General features: G+C 47.0%; 2 protein-coding genes across 5 annotated transcripts in view; both read left to right on the forward strand.

The window, feature by feature from the left end:
- Positions 1-20,179, forward strand: part of LOC127194016 (3-alpha-hydroxysteroid dehydrogenase) — a 1,235,587-nt gene that overhangs the window by 639,393 nt on the left and 576,015 nt on the right. The window lies entirely within an intron of this gene.
- Positions 231-20,167, forward strand: Asb13 (ankyrin repeat and SOCS box containing 13). Its single transcript, XM_051151424.1, has 6 exons — positions 231-369; positions 10,146-10,333; positions 11,799-11,949; positions 13,498-13,632; positions 18,749-18,940; positions 19,662-20,167. The coding sequence occupies exons 1-6, from the start codon at positions 327-329 to the stop codon at positions 19,787-19,789; spliced, it is 837 nt and encodes a 278-aa protein (XP_051007381.1). The 5' UTR covers positions 231-326; the 3' UTR covers positions 19,790-20,167.

Genomic DNA, 20,179 nt, shown 5'->3' on the forward strand with positions numbered 1-20,179 from the left:
TCTTCTAAACACAGAACTTGTTAATGGGCTCGTATTCACACATGTGCAACGTGTCAACACGAGCGCACATTTTGCAACTTCTGTTTTGCGTGTCACATCCCTTGGAGACAGCGGAATGAGAACGTACAGGTGGCGCGAGGCGGATCAACAGAAACTACAACTCCCAGCGGTGGCGAAGGAAGCAGTCAGGCCCCTCCCAGCGGCCTGCGCTCCGGGGTAGGTCCCGGCTCAGTTCCCGGCTTTGGGTTCCCTCTTAGGTCTGGGCTCAGGTCCCAGAGCCCGGAGTCACAAGGCCGGTAGGCAGGGGCGCCCAGCCGGCGAGCCGCATGGAGCCGCGCGCCCCGGACGCCTGCTTCCTGGGAGATGTGGGTACGTGTTTCGCGCCGCAGAGGCCAAGGGCACCGCACAGAGGCTAGAGCCAGGATCAGCTCTTTGGGACAGAGCAAGCTCATGCATGGCCTTTGTCACGGAGATGAGCACCGTGCGCCGTTCCTAGTTGGTGGTCAGAAGAGCTGGGGTGGCATGTAGTGATTCGTGTAGGGTCCCAGTGATCCTGGGCATCTCAGACCGGCGTTTATTATTGTCAGTCACTTTGTTTCAGGCGGTTGAACTGTGGGTCTGATCGTCCCCGTGATGCCTCAGGTATGGGAATCGGCAGCTGCAGTCTACCCGAGCACCGCACACTTTGGGGATCACGTGGAGTCATTGCTCAGTTCAGTGGCGGAGCCTAGGAATTGTGTGTGTATTGGACCCACTGGTTGGCAGCCTCAGCAGGAGGCCACTGCGGTCGCTGCTGCACCACCTCCCGGGCGCCTGGTGCAGTGTGTTGTGTGCAGGGTTACAGCATCCTACCTAGCCACACATCCAGCTGTAGCCAGGAAGTATGCCCCGGAATGGGGACAGAGCCCAAACCAGTGGCACGCCTGGTGCTAAAGAAATGCTCTCTGTACCTTTGGGTATTCATAAAATGGATTCGAAGGCAAAGGAGCATTCTTTGGAGAAGTAAAGTTTTTCTTGCCTGCAAATAATAATATGATAAAGGAAAAGGACAACGAAAGTGTACTTTGAAAGCTTGGGAAGGAAGGTAGGAAGGCAGGAAAGAAGGAAGGAAGGAAGGAATACAAACCAAGATGCTCCACCCAGTATTTTTACACAAGTGAAAATAGTAATGTAAAGAAAATCGAGTCTTGAGGGTTAATTTAGCTGGCTGGGAAATTTAAGTCATAACAAGGCAGATAGATATTTTAATTGATTTTTGTAAAACAAACAGACCGTTTAATAAGCATCTGTTTTTCCTGGCACCCTAGGCTGGCCCAAGACTTTGACCCTGATAGCATGGCCAGTGTTTGATTCAAGTGAGTGTGCAATGGACGGCTAAACCACAGAAGTCTGTTAAGCATACGGTTTACTTTGTTCAGGTAGAGGTTATATGGCACCAGAGCTAGTCATGGTGACACTTACCTATAATCCTAGCCCTTGGAAAGCAGAGACAGTAGGGGCATGAATTCCAGGCCAACCTGGGCTATATGGCAAAACCTTGGCTCTAAATAAACAAATATTTTAAAAACATCGCAGATATATTTTCTGCGAGGCTTGTGGAGAAGAAAACCACATTCTCCATTACTGGGTGCATACATGTTAGGGTCCTTGGATATTTTTGATACTGTCATTTAAAAATTTTAATATGCTTCTCCAAAAATACATCCTGCTGATATTTGTATTTCCGGCCTTAATGAATAAGCTGATTGTGTTGGATCCAGAACAGTGTGACTGTTCCAGCAAAGGTAGAGTCCACCACACGAACTTCAGTCGTGGACGGTCAGACCTGTAAGTCTATGTCCTCATTGATTTGTAACCGAGATATTTACACATAACACTTTTTGGATGCTTTTTGTTTGCTTATGTAGCTATATTATTCTTCCCTCAATTTAAAGAGGTCTTTGGAGAGAAGGGACAGAAAAGATCTTTCATGTGTCCTTGGGAACCTCCTAGCTTTATCGAGTCTTAGCAAGGACTCAGGATGTTTTTCAAGGGTTAGAATGAAAACCTTATCTTAAAATATGAACTCAAAGAGAAATGTGAAAAGCATACATGAGGCTAAGAAAGGCTTGAAAGGGAGTAATAGTGAGTAATAAACACCCACTTTTATGAGCAAAACAGCACACCCTTTTTTTTTTTTCAAGACAGGGTTTCTCTGTGTAGCCTTGGCTGTCCTGGACTCACTTTGTAGAGCAGGCTGGCCTCGAACTCACAGCGATCCACCTGCCTCTGCCTCCCAAGTGCTGGGACTAAAGGCGTGCGCCACCATGCCCACCTCAAAACAGCACGTTCTTTTTTTTTTTTTTTTTTTTAATATTTTATTTAATTTTAATTTATGTGCATTGGTGTATCGGTGCCAGATCTTAGAGTTACAGACAGTTGCGAGCTGCCATGTGGGTGCTGGGAATTGAACCCAGGTCCTTTGGAAGAACAGGCAATGCTCTTAACCACTGAGCCATCTCTCCAGCCCCGAAACAGCACGTTCTCATCTTCTATGGAAGTTGCCTCCTTCCCAGGAAAGCTAAGACTGCTGCTTTCAGATGAGAACTTTTTCTCAAGTTCTTCGACAGGAGTGAAGAGAAGCGAGCCGTGGAGGAGGCATGCACTTGTAATCTCAGCTTCTAGGAGGTACAGACAGGAGGGCTGTGAATTCAAGGCCAGCTCAGGCTACTACCAAGAGAAGACAGGACCAGCGTGAGGGCTCTGTGAAGTGAAGCCCAGGCTCACTGTGTTTTGTGGTTGGGACCTGGGAGTTAAGGGAGTGTACACTCGCTTATTAAGCACTTTAAGGTAGCTAAAGGCAGGGAGGGGCAGAGGCAGACAGCAGATTACTGGGTGAGTGAGGAGGACAGGAAGGAAAGGATGAAGATGCAGTGTTTGAAGTAAACCTGCATGTTCAGCAGTCCGCTGTGGAGGAGACTCCTATGGCTCAGTATGTCGTACTTCCTGGTTCTTTCACTTCCTAGGCGAGCTGTTTTCATTTTCGCTTACTCTCTTTCACTTTCTTTTCCTTAGTCTTTCCAAGTTGCAACTCCTTTGTCTCTCTACAAAATGCAATTTTTTTTTTTTACCTCATTGTAAATCTCATTGTGAGATAGTCCTCTCCTTTTTTACATTGAGTGAATTTAAAAGCCATTTGTGTTACGATTTTTTTGTCAAAGAATATTGTAGAGACTTATAATTAAGACATTTAAAAAGACATGGTTGAGAAACACTTTAAGAACTAACAAAAGCGAGCTGGGTGGTGGTGGTGCACGCCTTTAATCCTAGAACTTGGGAGGCAGAGGCTGGTGGATCGCTGTGAGTTCAAGGCCAGCCTGGACAACAAAGTGAGTCTAGGCCAGCTAAGGCTACACAGAGAAACCCAGTCTTGAAAAACAAAAAAACCAAACCAAACCAAACCAAACCAAACCAAACCAAAACAAACCAAAAACCAAAACAAAGAACTAACAAAAGCAGCTCAAATTAAAAAAAATATTTCATTAATTTATTCATATTACATCTCAATTGTTATCCCATCCCTTGTGCAGCTCAAATTTTAAAGTAAGGATTTCTATAAAGAAAGAGATCTGATTTTCTCTTGGAAGTCCAAGTGCCTGTCAGTTTAAGGTCCGCTAAAATTTAAATGCAGACCGCACAATTAAAGCTTGGTGATAAAGCCGGGCGTGGTGGTGCACGCCTTTAATCCCAGCACTCCGAGGCAAAGGCAGGCGGATCATTGTGAATTCGAGGCCAGCCTGGTCTACAAAGTGAGGCCAGCCTGGTCTACAAAGTGAGTCCAGGATGGCCAAGGCTACACAGAGAAACCCTGTCTAGAAAAACCAAAAAAAAAAAAAAAAAAAAAAAAAGCTTGGTGATAATGACCAATAGCACTTATTGTGTGTCTACTTTGAGCCATTCCTGGACACGCATACCATGTTTAGTGGTCATAGGATCCCGAGGAACAAGCACTGTCGTCTTCACAGTGTGTGTGTGTGGGGGTAAACCCTCAAGTGTGCAGCAGTAACCCCAGAAGACAGAGAGGCCGGGCTGTGCCCACCCCTTTATCAACGCTTGCATTCCTTCACCATCACTGTAACGAGGTTTGCAAAATAGCTGGGAGGTAAAGGGATAATCCACTGGCTCTCCTTGCTCATGTGCTAGCTGTATTTTTAAAGTCCTCAGCTCCAGAAGCCATTGTTAGGGGCGCAGATCTTAGTTTTCTGAGGCTCCAGGGGATAAGTCACTCAGGACTCTGCATTTTCCCCCTGAGAGCGAAAGGTAAGTGTTTTGGAGCATCTGTTGGAGCATCTTGTTCTCACTCAGGGCCATTCATGCTTCTCTCCTGGTGGTTTTCCAGCATCATCCATCCCTCCGGCTGTCTGTCCATCCGTCCACCTATCCACCAATCCATTCTGTCTGTCTGCTTGTTTTTCTCTGTGTAGCCCTGGCTGTCCTGGGAATTAACTCTGTAGACTAGGCGAGCCTCAAACTCAGAGATCCATCCGCTTGCCTCTGCCTCCCAAGTGCTGGGATTACAAGTGTGTGTTGGCACCTCCCCCCTTTAAGTATTTTTATTTATTTTTAGTTATTACATGGTGTGTGTGTGTGTGTGTGTGTGTGTGTGTGTGAGAGAGAGAGAGAGAGAGAGAGAGAGAGAGAGAGAGAGAGAGAGAGAGAGAGAGAATTCAGAGCCTACATCAGACCTCTTGGTGTTGGAGTTAAAGGCAGTTATGAACTGCTTGGCTTTGGTCCTGGGAACCAAACTCAGGCCCTCTGGAAGAGTAAGATGTTCTCTTAACCACTGAGGCGTCTCTTCAGATCCACGTGCACCCTGTGCATACAGTCAAGCACTTTCCCAACTGAGCTCCGTCTCCACCCTTCAGATCCTCTTTAATGACTTGCTTTAAGTCGAAGAAGGCATCCATGATATTTGACCCCCATCCACAGTCACAGTGATGGCCCACTTTGTCCTGAATATGTCCTTGGTGGGTTTGAAGATGCTTTTTTTTTTTTTTTTTTTTTTTTGAGTGGGCCTGCTGACTACCAAGAGATGGCTGTGCTGCAGAGAGGCAGTTTCAGTCACAGCCACCATCCCTGTCAAAGTTAAGGTCAAGTCCAGCTCACCACTGGACACGTGTTAGTATACTGTGGAGGAAGGTCTCTAGAGAGCCGGCTTGCTCTGCACTGGGCTGGCTGGGGAAGGCCAGCCACAGTCTGGCTTTTCTTGGAGAGCTGCCTGGGCTACACAGCTGCCTCTTGCTATGTAGAGACATTCAGCAGGTCTCTGCCTCGTGTAGTTAGCTGAGATGCGGCTAAACCAGCGAGGAGGAAGGCAGGTAAATAAGAAACTCCTTTGCTGCTTATCTTGGTATGGACACTCACACCATAGCTGCCAGGCCAGGAGAGTCCCTGCTGGTCATCTGGAGCCGCTCTGGAGCTGGCCCTGGCTCCCCATTTGTAAAGCCTCAAGAGTAAGCACAGAAGAGTAAGATGGCTCAGCAGATAAGAGCACTGTCTGCTCTTCCAGAGGCCCTGAGTTCAATTCCCAGCAACCACATGGTGGCTCACAACCATCTATACTGGGAGCTGATGCCCTCTTCTGTCATGTGGGTGTACATGGAGATAGATCATTCATACATTAAATACATAAATAAAGTCTTAAAAAAAATTACAAAAAAAAATCGGCCTGCTCCGGCTTCACTCACGGCTGGTCCAGCCCAGCGCCAAGACCCCCTGCTGTGACAATTCAGGACTCCATCCCAGAGGACCAGGGACAGCAGATAAATGGGGTAGGAACTCAGTCTGCTAATGGCAGTAGGAGCCAGAGACACTGCTGCTTGGGGAGCCTTTTTCAGAGATCCCCACTAAGGTGAAGCAGGGATTTTAGAAGAAAAGAATTTTAAGATGAGTCAGGATGAAGTTTACTAAATTGAGTCTGTTGAAGGTTTATTAAGAAGGGATAGAATATTCCTTGGGCCTTGTTGGCCTGTCAGTCTAGCCTGATTGGTAAACTCCAGGTTCAGGGGGAGACTCCATCTCGTAAAAGAATAGAAAACACAGTTAAGGAAGGCGTGTGGAATCGGCCTCTGGCCTGGCATACATGTGCACCAGCACCGCGCACAAAGAATAGAAGTCAGTGGAGGGCTGTGATCAGGTCCCACGTGACCAACTTATTATTTGGCTACATGAGGAGGAAGGGAGACTGGAGCGAGCTGGTAATGAGAGACCAATTATATAGCAAAGATTGAAGACTGGGCTCCAGCCCCAGGTGGAGTTTGTCTAAAGAGTGCAACGTCTCAGGTTTCAACGGAGCAGTTCTCGGGAGAATACAATGCCGCGGTCCAGAAATGAGACCATTTATCACAGCGGGGTGGGGGTGGGGGCTTGGCGCTGGGTTGGGCCAGCCCGAGTGAAGCCTGACCAGGCGGATTTTTATTTGGCTGTATTTCCTTACTCTTATGTGCTTACTCTTCAGGAATATACTTAAGGCTCACACCCCGCATGCTGTGTTTCTCCTTACTTTTTCACTATACTCCCTGGTGCTGTCTACTGGTCTTCATGAAGAGACTGTCTCGTTCCTCCCTGATTTGTAACCCTAGAGGTCACATCCTGTGGTTAGGCGCGTGAGATGCTGCCTAGATGACTAATGCCCTTCTCTGCTATAACGGCTATCGTTTGCTGACGTCAGCGAGCAGGTGGCAGCTCTCTCTATGCCCGGCTTCTTCTCTGGCTTTTGTTTTGTTTTGTTTTGTTTGTTTGTTTTTCAAGACAGGGTTTCTCTGTGTGGGCCTGGATGCCCTGGACTCGATTTGTAGACCAGGCTGGCCTCAAACTCACAGAGATCCGCCTGCCTCTGCCTCCTGAGTGCTGAGATTAACAGTGTGTGCTACCCTCGCCCGGCTTCTTCTTCTCTGGCGCTTTGTTACTGTAAGGGCTAATGTTTCTTGTCGGGCTTAGTTGGACTTGGAATAACCTGGGAGGTACACCTCTGGGTGTTTCTGTGAGAGCCCTTCCAGAAAGGTACAAGTAGTGAGGAAAGACACAAAGGGGTGTGGTGGCTCCAACCCATGGACTGGAGTCCTAGAAAAAAAGGAGGAAGTGAGCTGAACGCAGTGTGGGAGCTGCCTCCTGCTCCCAAGGCCGCGCGTGCCTTTCCTGCCTCGATGGATCTTATCTACTTACCCTGAGCCAAATAAACTCTCCTTATGGTGCATTTGTCAGGTGTTTGGTCACAGCAATGAGAAAAGTAACACAGTTACTCTTAAAATTTAAAAACATAGTGGGACACGGTGACACGCTTTTAATCTTAGTACTCGGGGAGGCAGAGGCAGGCGGATCTCTGTGAGGTCCTCCACAGAGGTCCACAAAGTGAGTCCAGGACAGCCAAGGCTACAAAGAGAAATCCTGTTTCAAAAAAAGTAAAAATAAACAAAATTATTTTTGTTTTATGTGTCTGGGTGTTTGGCCTGCATGTATGTTTGTGTACCATGTGTGTTCAGTGCCATCAGAGGCCAGAAGAGGGCGTTGGATCCTTCAGGGTCAGAGTAACAAATGGTTATGAACCATCATGTGGGTGCTAGGAATTGAACCTGGGTCACCTGGAAGAGCACCCAGCACTCTAAACAGCTGATCCATCTCTCCCTCCCTTCTTCTTGAATTGTGGTAAAGAGCATATAGCCAAAAGTTACCACCTTAACTTTTTCAGATGTACAGTTCAGTGGCATCAATTACGTTGCCCATTAAACACACCAGTGACCACCTTTCACCCACAGAACTCTTTATCCTGCAAAACTGGCTCCATAATGCCCACTAGACAGTAACTCTTAATCCTCCCCAGCCTCATCGCGCTGCTTTCTGTCGCTGCAGTTGGGTTTACCTTAGGTACCTTGTGTGAGTGGACTCATGTGGCCTTTTGTGACTGACTTATTTCCCTTCACATGATGTTTTCAAGGTTTAAGTCACGTTGTAGCATGTGTTCATGTTTTCTCCCTAGGTGAAGCTAATGTTCGTATAGCACGTTTGCTCATCCAGTCATCTCTTGATGAGCACTTGTACTGTTTCTGTGTTTGTTGGGTTCACTTACAGGAGTATTGATGAAGGGTCACTTACGGGATTAGAGATAGCTCAAAGACAGCTGCGTCACTAAACGTCCACCCTTGCATGAGTGACATCAACGTGTGTGACTGGAGCTCATTACACAATTTGTACGCAGCTCCATACTGGAGAGTGTCCTTTACAGGCAGCTCAGTTGGTTGGAGACTCTTCTCGGGTTGGCTTTTTGAGAGTGTCTCTCATCAGTCCTTACTATTTATTGAGTTAGTTTGGTGTTTTGAAACAGGGTTTCTCTGTGTAGCCTTGGCTGCCCTGGAACTCAACAATGTAGACCAGGCTGGCCTGGAACTCAAATTGATCCACCTGCTTCTGCCTCTTGACTGCTGGGATTAAAGGCACATGCCAACACTGCCCAGCTCATTCCTTACTATTTATCTATGTCTGGAGAGTGAGAGACCTTTTGAATTTGGTCAGTTTCAGGAACTTCCTGATGGTATTGAGTTGTTTGCTTCCTGGTTTTAAGAAGCTTCCTTGGAGAATGGGATGTTTCACCATCCCTTAGAACATCAACATCCAGAGTCTTAATGAGCTTCCTTCCAGAATTGAGTGTTTTATCTTAGAGAAAACTGCTATACAACAAATGAATATGAAGTAGCATCTTATTATTTGAGTTTGCCTTTCTTTCATGATTATTGATGGTAACAGTCAGTCTTTTCATATGTCTGTTAAAACCCTCTGCCCATTTTAAACGTAGATTATTTATTTTTATGTTGTTCAATTGTAAAAGTTTTTTATATATGGTTGGCATTAATCTCTTATCAGATATATATTTTGGAAATATTTTCATCCGTTTTATGGATTATCTTTTAAGTCATTTGACTGTGCCCTTTGATCGGCTGAAATTTCTCCCCTTTCCTCCTCCTCCTCTGCTTCCTCCTCTCCTTCCTCCTCTGCTTCCTCCTCTGCTTCCTCCTCTGCCTCCTCGCCTCCACCTCTGGTTATCACATTTGCTTCTTTTGGTTTCTGCCTTTGTCCCTGCTAAGACTATTGCAGCTGATATATGTTTATTGGAAAACATGGCCACCAGTAACTGCATTTATTCTAAAGACAGGTCGTATAAAGAAATGAAGTTAGATTGTTTTTTTCAAATTGTATATTTTATTCAAGTATAATTCATTTAAGCCATTCTATCCCCTCATCCACTCATCCAATCATCTGGCATACAGGTGAACACAAGCAACTTCGTTTGGCCACAGACTGTGCACACTAGGTGCTAGGAACACAGCACTGAATAAGCAAAGTTTAACCTGCACGGGCACAGCTTGCCTCCTCTGTGATTTTCCATGCACTTACCTGGGTGGGTACTTGGGGGATTTTGCTTCTAAATTCCCATGGCTGGAAATGCTCCTTCATTGTCACAGGTGTGGTGTTTTGAGTTGCTGGTCCTAGTGGCCTCCTCTCCCCTCCCCTCCCCTCCCCTCCCCTCCTCTCCCTCCATGCCTCTGCTCTCCTCTCTTCCTCTTCCATCTCCTCCTTCTCTTTTTCTCCTCTCACCACCTCAACATAAACCTAGGACTTACCTTGTCACCTTCCCTTGTCATCCTCTTCTTTTTAAAGTTGCATGAAACTTCTCTTCTGTGGGTTTTTCTCCTCCCACATTGACTTTAAACTGTTAATTAGCCACTTCTCATGATCCCTCAAAGTGTATATTGCTACTTATGGGGCACATCCTTCTTGGTAAGGTACTGTATGCAGACGAACATGTATGGAAATGCTGGGTGCAGCAGTGAGCTATAGCTTTATCTGTGTGGGGCCAGGGGTGGGAGATGGGGTCGTAGTGTGAGCCAGATTCATAGCACAGACACCCTTATATGCTTTGGCGATATAGAGCTTTACCCTTTAGTTAGTGGGGATTGCTTATGGATTTTAATAGTAGCATTGGGACCAATTATATGGTCCCATATGCTGCCTTTGCTGCAATGGGCCCTGGAGCCCCCCCACCCCCACCCCATGTATTCCATTGTCTTGATGAAAGTAGGAGAGTCTTAGTAAGGATTGTGTTTTCTCCTCAGGTTTCTGGGTGGAGCGCACCCCTGTGCATGAGGCAGCTCAGCGGGGCGAGAGCCTCCAGCTTCAGCAGCTCATTGAGAGTGGAGCATGTGTTAACCAGGTCACGGTGGACTCCATCACACCCCTTCATGCAGCAAGTCTACAGGGCCAGGCCCAGTGTGTGCAGCTGCTGCTGGCAGCTGGCGCCCAGGTGGGTGACCATTTGGGATGGACAGCCACCCAGTTGCAGCTGTGCAACTTGGTAGGACAGGCTCAGGAGAACACTAGAGAGAAGGAAAGACTACAAGGTGTGTAACGTGGGTAGACAAGGTGCCTCAGTGAAACCATGGAGGAGGGCGGATGGTTGCTGTGGACCACAGCAGGAAAGTGTTTATGGATTGGGGCAGTTTTAGCAATGTGGTTTAGCACAGCTCTGCTCTGAGATGGCAGAGCAGGATAGCCACAGACCAGGTAAACTCAGGCAGCAGGCGGGCCTGGGCTGAACAGTTGCTGTGTACTTTTAAAGATTTATTTATGCATACAGTGTTTTGCCAGCATGTACACCTGCATGCCAGAAGAGGGCACCAGATCTCATTATAGATGGTTGTGACGCACCATGTGGGTGCTGGGAATTGAACTCAGGACCTTTGGAAGAGCAGCCAACGCTCTTAACCTCTGAGCCATCTCTCCAGCCCCCAACAGACAGATTCTTAAACGCCAGGATATCCAAGTGAGGTGCTGGCAAAACAAGTGGGGTGAGGTGGAGAAAGAAGGTAAGGAAGTGACCTTTGGACCTAGTTGTCCTGGGTATGGTTTCCATTTTGCGGGCTGCCTGCTTGCTTAGCAGAGCTGGCGGGAGCTGAACTGGGCCCTGATGCCGGTGCTTATGAAGAATATGGGACTCTGGTTTCGGAGCTCACAGGTAAGTGCAGTGAAGTCAATGCAAAGCTTAGACTGGAGCAAGTGTCACAGTTTTCAGTCTGTACCCATGTAGAAGCCAAACCTGGATAAATTCCAAGCGTGTTTTCCCAGGCTAGGGTGTTGCCTTCTTCCTGGCCTGTGGTTTTCACATGGGATGAGACACGCTAACCAGTCTGGAGCATTTCTTTTTTTTTTTTTTTTTTAGCTGGAGCGTAAGTTAAAACCCATCTTGCACCTGTTTTTCCAGCTTCCAGCCTCAGTCTCCCTGTTCCTGCCCTATTATTATTGTTGTTGTTGTTATTATTTGCTTGGGGTGGAAGTGAGGGTGAAATTGTGTTTTATCCTGCTCTGGAAGGAAGGAGAGGTCCTCCAATGAGGGCTTTCTATACTTAGGAGAGTCCTATGCATTCCTGGCCCCCAATCCATGCATCTTTTTCTTTCTTTTTTTTTTTTCGAGACAAGGTTTCTCTGTGTAGCCTTGGCCATCCTGGACTCACTTTGTAGACCAAGCTGGCCTCGAACTCACAGTGATCCGCCTGCCTCTGCCTCCCAAGTGCTGGGATTAAAGGCGTACGCCACCACGTCCGGCTCCATGCATTTTTTTCTTTGAACTCCGCTTGCATGGCTTGGTGCATACCAGCAAACTGGTAATTTTAAGACATTATCTTTGCAAAGACGAATCTGCACAAACATTACAAAGGGCCATCACATTCATTTACCTAACCCTCTGACATTTGCTTCTTCTATCCTCTGAGGTGGATGCACGCAACATCGATGGCAGCACCCCTCTTTGTGATGCCTGTGCCTCAGGCAGCATCGAGTGTGTAAGGCTCTTGCTGTCCTATGGGGCTAAGGTCAACCCTCCTTTGTACACAGCATCCCCACTACATGAGGCCTGCATGAGCGGTGAGTCCGTGTGTTAGGGACCATTGAAGTCACTTAGAACCCCAAAGGACGATGGCCTGTGTGGGGAGGGGAGGGGCCAGTAGCATCTCTTGGTTCTTGTGGTCTTGAAGAAAAGAATACAGACAAGAGACCTAGTTTAAGCACAAGTTTGTTTATTAAAGCTAAACAAAACAAATGCTCCAGAGAAAGATTGGAATGGGCCTTCCCAAGGTATGGGCAGCCCAGAGAATTCTCAGCTGTGGATCTTTTATTTTTATCTTTTGGTTTTTGGAGACAGAGTTTCTCTGTGTAGCCTTGGCTGTCCTGGATTCACTTTGTAGACCAGGCTGGCCTCGAACTCACAGAGATCTGCCTACCTCTGCCTCCCGAGTGCTGGGATTACAGGCGTGTGCCATCATGCTCCTCTCTGAGTTGTGGATCTTACAGAAGTTTAATGAATATGTGTAAGGTAGGTGGCATATGCTCCTCCTAAATTACAGTGGACCAGACTTTTTATTTTAGAATATTTCTCCTTATTGTCCTCTAAGAAAAACCCACAAAAGAAGGGGTGTGTGTCAAAAGCCTCAATGCCAGCAATATTATAATGATGCCAGGTAGTTTGGGGATGTGGACCTTTCGTTAGCATGTACGTGTGGGGAAATGCTCTGGTGCCTTAGTATCAGATACGGTGGAAACAACCTAACTGAAGCTTCAAGGATGTCTATCCATGAAGGGATGTTTGACCAAGATGTAGCTACAGTGGCCCTTGGTTACCTCACATCTAATGCATTGTCCATCAGTAAAACTTGATCCGAGGGAAGAGGGGCAGAAATAAAAATGTGGCTCAGGCTAAGCTGGAAGCAATGGGACTAACTGAAAAGAATTTATCTAGGAGCAGGGACCTCTGGGGAAGGAGAGGTCTATGTAGTGACTGTGATGTTAAGAGGAGCTTGGCCAGCAGTGGCCGCAGGGCTGGGTTTCAGAGATGGGGATGGTTGTTGCGTAGCTATCAACTCCAAGGAGATACTTCAGTGATATGAGAAGATGGAATCTGCGACCAAATCTTCCTGAGAAGAAGAGAAGACGGCCAGAGCCTTGATCCAGAGCTGCCCTGAGCACAGAAGGAGCAGCAGGAAAAAGGCAGAGGAGGGCGGCAACCTGTGTAGTGAGGAAGCCAGAGAAAGGGTCCTTCATCCAGGAGACTGGCTGGGATGCCAGCAGCCAGTGTGCTTTCTAGAGCCTGCATGCTCCACAGACACAGTGCGGGGACACTTAGAGATGAGGGTCAGGGTAGTCCAAGTGGTTTCCCACATCTTCTGTCCTCAGCACGAGATTGGCTGTGACCCTTTCATTTCACATCCAAGTGTGCTAAGAATTCCCAAGGGGACAGGAGAGAGGCCTTCGGATTCTTATGGCTATGCAGAGTTACCAACTGCCTTGTATATTGGGATATAGGCTGTTTCCCCTCCTGTCGCTGCAGGGTCACCCTTCTGGCTGCTGTTTGTCACCACGACCGTTTCCAATGTGTGTATTCATGAGTGTCCCCATCTTTTCCCTGTTTACTTTAAGGGAGTTCTGAATGTGTGAGGCTTCTTATTGACGTCGGGGCCAACCTGGAAGCACACGACTGCCACTTCGGGACCCCTCTACATGTTGCCTGTGCTCGAGAGCATTTGGACTGTGTCAAGGTGTTGCTCAATGCAGGTGTGCTGCTGTTTACCTGTGCCAGGCTAACGGAAGGCTGGGTAGCAGAAGCAGACAGACAGGTTCTCCCACTACTCAGGAGACCTGATGCCTTGGCCTCTGTATCTATAAAACCAGTAAAATAAGACCTATTTTCCCCATGCATTGGGAATACATCCTCAGTAATGTTTCCATAAGGCCTGGCATACAGTCAACGCTCAGTAAATGCATCTGATTACTTAATTATTTACTTAGTGCATGCGCACGTGTGCATGCATGTGTGGTACATGCACCAGAGTGGGATCCCAGGGACCCTGCTCTATCACTCTCGCCTTTTCCCTTTAGAGAGGGTCTCTCACTGAAGGTCAAGCTAGATTGGCAGCCAGCAAGCCCCAGGGATCTCTACCCCTCACACAACACGGTTATAGGCCACAGGGCCATGCCCAGACTTTATTATATAGTCCCAGAAATGTGCACCCAGACCCTCGTGCTCACACATCAAGTACTCCTACCTGACAGGCCATCTCCCCAGGCCCATGAATGGTTGTTTTTAGAGAACACAGGCAGCTGTAAATAATGTCTGCGTGGTAAGGTTTACTATCTGAGTCTTGAGAGCCAGAGGCATCATGGGAAACAGGGTTGGCAGAATATAGGAGAACCGAGCATGCATAATCTGGTTTATGGCAGGTATTTGTAATAGGCTCCCTGCAGAGAGGTTCCCACCGTCAATGGAAGGTCTTCACATGTCTGGAAAAGATGAAATCTTTTTTGTTTTTTCTGAATATTTAAATCTTTGGCTGAGTACAGAACCCAACAGTACCCAGATGGATGTTGGGACAAGAAAGCCACTTACAACTGGGTAAACATTAAAGGTCATTTCTTGGTTATATTCTCAGAACACAAGAAGTATAGCAAAGTATAGTCATTTTGAGCTCATAGATTTTTTGTTTTGTTTTGTTTTTGTGTGTGTGGGTTTTTTGGTTTTTTTTTTTGTTTGTTTGTTTGTTTTGTTTTGTTTTTCAAGACAGGGTCTCTCTGTGTAGCCTTGGCTGTCCCGGACTTACTTTGTAGACCAGGCTGGCCTTGAACTCACAGAGATCTACGTGCCTCTGCCTCCTGAGTACTGGGATTAAAGACGTGCGCCACCACACCCAGCTTGAGATCATAGTTTAAGAGTGTCACTATAACTTTGAATTTTGAAACTTGCTTTTCTTAGTGTTAGCTCTCTGCTATGACAGTGAACAAATGGACGCAGCAGATACAAGCCCCCCTCTTTCTGTGTGTGTGTGTGTGTGTGTGTGTGTGTATGTGTGTGTGTGTGTATGTGTGTGTGTGTGTGTGTGTGTGTATGTGTGTGTGTGTATGTGTGTGTGTGTGTATGTGTGTGTGTATGTGTGTGTGTGTGTGTGTATGTGTGTGCGTGTGTATGTGTATGTGTGTGTGTGTGTATGTGTGTGTATGTGTGTGTGTATGTGTGTGTATGTGTGTGTGTGTGTGTGTGTGTGTGTGTGTGTGTGTGTGTGTGTGACACATGCAGAGGCCAAGAGGGTATCAGATCCCTGGAGCTGGAGTTATAGGCAGTTGTGAGGACAGCATCTCTCCGCCCTTCCACACTTTGCATTTTAAGGCTCTCTCGTAGCTTTTTCCGAAGAGTGAAGCGTCTTCTTTCCAGCTGTCACTAGTGTGCCTCTGCTAATGTTCCATCGGCTTACACTAGCTCTTGTGCATGTAGTCCAGCTTTGACAAATTTTGATTGTGTGACTTAAAACAATTGCCATGGTAGAGGGAAAGGGACTGTACCACCCTGGAGCTGAGGGTGGAACTGTCTGCTCACTCCACCCTAGCTTTTAAAGAGAGATTTCCATATATCCAGCAAATTGAGGATTAGTTGAATTGGGGAGTGGTCTCCTTCCTCTATGAGGCAACTAAGCACTGAGAAAAGATGGAGTCTGGGGCAGAATGTACCAGAAAAGGAGAAAAGAGGGTTTTGAGCCTTAATCCAAACTGGAGCTGAAGCCAGGAGGAGCCATGAAGACATAGACCAGATGCCATTTTAATTTCTAATGGGTTCAACGTAAGGATTGAGCTACTTTCTCACTGTGAGCTATTTCCAACCTATACAGAAGCAGCGAGAAGCAGCGTAGCCCTAGGCATCACGTATGGAGCGTCACAAAAGCAATGAGAGCCTATGCTACTGAAGCTGAACCATAGGCCTGTTGCAGAAGCTAAGGAAAGCCTGTTCCGAAACCCTGGGAAGACATGCAGCAGGTGCTTCTGCAGTGACGTCAGAGGTCCTGGCTCTGCGGGCAGATCTGAGCCATACCTGGGGGCCGTCCTGCACTTCACAGGCCAGCAGAGAGGGGGTAGCTCCTTTCCTTTTTGCAGGCAGAGAGGCTGCATTAAGGAACTAGACTGTGTTTGCAGAGGAAGAAAGCTGGTGAGGTGCAAAGTCCAGTTATTACGGTTAAGTAATTTTTCACCCGGTCACTTACAGTAAATATTTAACTCTTCTGGAAGCGTCCATGAGTGGGTAGCTGAGGACTATTTACACTTCCATCTCCTTGGCAGAGCCCCTGTGACTGGATACTGAGTCATTTGTGCCGATGTCTCGGGACTGTGGCTGTCTTCAGCTGTGTGCGTTGGTGTGTTAAGGCAGCCCTCACCTCACTGCCTTCTGTTTTACTCCAAATCACATTAACCCTATTTTGTTTTGAAGTGGGGATTTTGCTAATAAGCCAGCTTTGACCCCACCCCTTCCTCTGCACCATGGAACTGACAGTTCTTAATGCCCAGAAGGAGTTAGTGGCTTTCTCATCTCCCTGCTTGGCCAAGGCATAAAACTTCTTTGTGCCACGAAGTCACTTCCTCCTGATGTTCTTCCTCCCTCTCCTGCTACTGCTCCAGGTTTCTAATACAAATGTGTCTGTGTTGGTCTTCTCTCGGGATTTCTGCTTGCGTTCGGCACTAACGTGAGCCTATACATATTGCTGTGTTCATGCTTGGTCTCATGTTTCCAATCAGTACCCTTCCTCATTTGCCCCCCTTTCTTCCACCCAGTCAAATAACGCCGAGCACACATTATGGAAAATTTTATTGTTTACTTTGGGAAGGCAACTTTGATAGAGTCACTCTTGGTCCAATGCCTTATCGGAGGAGCCCTGGGAGCAAGCAGCAAGGGAGGAGGGGTGGACAGGAGGAGAGGTGGACCTTCCAGATCTTTCCTGCTTCCTCTTTCTCTCTGACCTTGAAGGAGCTTTGTTTCCTCGTGTCTCTTTCTCCATTGTTAAAGTTGAGATAATGACTTTTCTTCCTGGACGCTAAGAATATTGCAAGAATCAATAAGAAAAAGCCAGTTGGACTCTACGTTCTTTGAGCTTCACAATTTAGTTTTTCTTACAAATTTTCTATCTAGCTTTAAAAATTTTTATTTTTGCACGATGATTATAGTGGTTTAAAAATATTTATTCTTGTAAGCGGGCATTGAGAGAAAACCACGTGACGTAACCGAGTGACCGGATTGTGGGGCAGGTTTTTCTACACTGCTTTCTCATACCAGTCTGCAGTTTGTACATGGGATGACGCCTTCTCTGACCCGAGGCCTCTGTATGCTGCCAGGAGGAAGGGATAGGGTGCTCTCAGGATGGCGCTGAGGCCGTTGTGGAACACGGCTCTTGGTTACTTTAGAGGACGAAACAGATTCTGAAGCAGAGAGCAGGCCTTTCCAACTATGTTTTGAGCAGTGGGACCAGCACCTACTAACGTGATCACTAAGCAGTGACATGATGCTGGCATAACTATGGTTTTACGACCATGCTTTGAAACTGCAATTTCTGGAATTTATTGATGCAAAGATATTTGCTTGGCTTTTTAAAAACATACTTTAATCTTTTCCTATCATTTGTTAGCTGTTAATTCTTCACTGGCTCAGGAGGAGACTTCAAAGATGTTAACATCTTCCAAACAAATTCTAAGGTCTTGGGGAACCCATTATGTAAGCCAGTGGTTGCTGTGTGTCAAGAAGGACATTTCATATAGACCATTAAAAAAATCTTTAAGTTTTAAACATTTACATTTTTATTTATTATTATTGTATCCATATGGGTTCAGGCATGCATGCAGCTTTGTGGGGTTTGTTCTCTCCCTCCCTCTCTTTGTGGGTTCTGGGGACCCAGCTCAGTTCACCAAGCTTGTGCTGAGTCATCTTGCTGTATTTTAAAATGCTGTATGTATCCACACCACCCTGAATGTGCCCGCTCTTGTCGGCTCTCGAAGCTAAGCCAGATCAGATCTGGTCAGTACTTGGATGAGAGACTTAGGATTCGCGGTGCCGCAGGCTTAAAATGCTGGGTTTAGCTGCTAATTCTTTGGTTCTTTCTGTATGTCCCCAGAAAGACGAGGAGAGTGGAGCTGACTTCACAGCTAGCCTTTGAAGCCCGTTATGTTTCCCCCTTTATCTCTCTCAGTGTATAAAAGAATATATTTAAGGAATATTCATTCTTTCATCCAATCAGTTATTTTTTTTTGAGCCCACCATACCTGTGGTAGGTAGAACAGCTGTGTCACTTGGTGTTTCTGTATCCAGTCCAAGTACAGGCTGTAGCATTTGGATGCCTCGGGGTAAGCCTCTGGAAGTCTAAGGAACTTAGGAGGACAGACTACAGGGCACAGACTCAGAATAGACGTTTGACCCATAAGAAGCCTTTTACTTGGCTTTGTGTGTGTGTGTGTGTGTGTGTGCATATATCTTTTGTGTTTTGGGGATAAGGAATTTATGAGGACAGACTACAGGACACAGACTAAGAATAGACATTTAACCCACAAGAGGCCTTTTACTTGGCTTTATTTGGTGTGTGTGTACATATATTTTTTGCTTTTGGCATATATATATATATATATATATATATTTTTTTTTTTTTAAATTTATTTTTTTTTTTTTCCCCTCCCTCACTTCGAAAGGGAAAAAAAAAAGTATTGCTCTTGGTTTTTTGAAAGGGTTCACAGTGGGCTGTCTTGATTTCGTTTTCTGGGCGGGATTGCTTTTGCGGTCTGCCTAAGGATGATGTATGTGCAGGGCGGTCTTCCTCTTGGTCCCACGAACTCCGCTTGGTGACAGACGTTCTCTGCTCTGGCTCTCCAGGGGCCAATGTGAACGCAGCAAAACTTCACGAGACCGCTCTTCACCACGCGGCCAAGGTAAAGAACGTCGACCTCATCGAGATGCTCGTAGCGTTTGGAGGCAACATCTACGCCCGCGACAACCGGGGCAAGAAGCCCTCGGACTACACGCGGGGCAGCAGCGCCCCGGCCAAGTGCTTTGAGTACTATGAAAGTGAGCCAGGCTCTTTTGTGCAAACACTCCCATATCCCAGGCTGCCAGGAACCACTCTCATTTATCTTGGGCCCCCAGCTTGCTAGTTCTCCCTGAAATTTATGCTGGTTGCTTTGAGTTGAGTCCCGAGCTCCTGTCCTCCGTCGGTCCTTGGATGTACTGGAAATACTACTTCTGTCTCTGCGGACTGTTTTGTGCTGAGGCATCAGCTCTGGCCGTATTCCTGTAGCCGGTGGCTCCACTGGGGATCGAAGCCTGTACTCGCATGGGCCGGCTGCTAACACCTTTCCTGGCATAAAACCATCACCCACGCCTCACTTGGCTGGATGTGTGACAAACGAGCCTCTTAGCCACAAATTAGTTCTTTGCTAAGTCTATTTGCTAAATAGTAAGTGTCAAAAACGAGCCAACGGCCCCTCCCACAAATAATAATGCCCCGGTCTCTAAAGACGCAACCCCACGAGGTGCATCCCTGTGGGTATCACAGGAATCTCATGCCTGGCTTCATTCCCCCGACCCCTGGCTGTCTGACCTTTCAGCGAGGACAGGTGATCCGTCCTAATTCTTGGCCTCTTCCAGTTCTGCCTTCACACTCATTAGGTTGCAGGGTGTGTGTGTGTGTGTGTGTGTGTGTGTGTGTGTGTGTGCACGTGTGTGTTTTCCAGAAATTATCCTCATGTGTTTCCTTAATCCTTTTTTTCTTTTTTTTCTTTTCTTCCAGAGACACCTCTTACCCTCTCACAGCTCTGCAGAGTGAGCCTGAGGAAGGCCACTGGCGTTCGAGGGCTAGAGAAAGTCGCCAAGTTAAACATCCCTCCGCGGCTCATCGACTACCTTTCCTACAACTGAGCTGCAGGCAGGGAGCTGGTGACTAGAACGACTGTGACCTTGCTGCGCCGAGCCCTGGGCCCTAGTGACTTCTGCCTGCTTCTCGGTAACGCCATCGTTGCTATAGATAGATTGATTCTCCTTTGTGTTCTTTTTGGCTGTCCGTTTTGAGGTCTTCTGAACTCTGGAGAAGATTTCCGAAGCACCAGGAGGCCAGTGTCTGGCGTCACTGCTGTGGCTGTAACCCTCGCTAGTCTTCTGGAACTTATGCCGTTGCTCTAGGATGGGCTCAGCTCTCCTGGTTTTCTCTTGTCACCGACCTCCCTCAAAGGCATGCAAGACAAGACAGTTCAAGTTGCACAGGGAGTACTGGGGACTCAGGACACCGATGTTGCTTATCTCATTCGTGTC

Source organism: Acomys russatus, chromosome 9, assembly GCF_903995435.1.
Source record: "Acomys russatus chromosome 9, mAcoRus1.1, whole genome shotgun sequence".
Taxonomy (NCBI): Eukaryota; Metazoa; Chordata; class Mammalia; order Rodentia; family Muridae; genus Acomys; species Acomys russatus.

Excerpts from the sequence above, each read along its gene's own strand:
- Asb13 (XM_051151424.1), top strand. The coding sequence starts at position 327 with ATGGAGCCGCGCGCCCCGGACGCCTGCTTCCTGGGAGATGTGG. Across the intron at positions 10,334-11,798 it reads TGCTGGCAGCTGGCGCCCAG|GTGGATGCACGCAACATCGA; the intron begins GTGGGTGACCAT and ends CTATCCTCTGAG. Across the intron at positions 18,941-19,661 it reads GTGCTTTGAGTACTATGAAA|AGACACCTCTTACCCTCTCA; the intron begins GTGAGCCAGGCT and ends CTTTTCTTCCAG.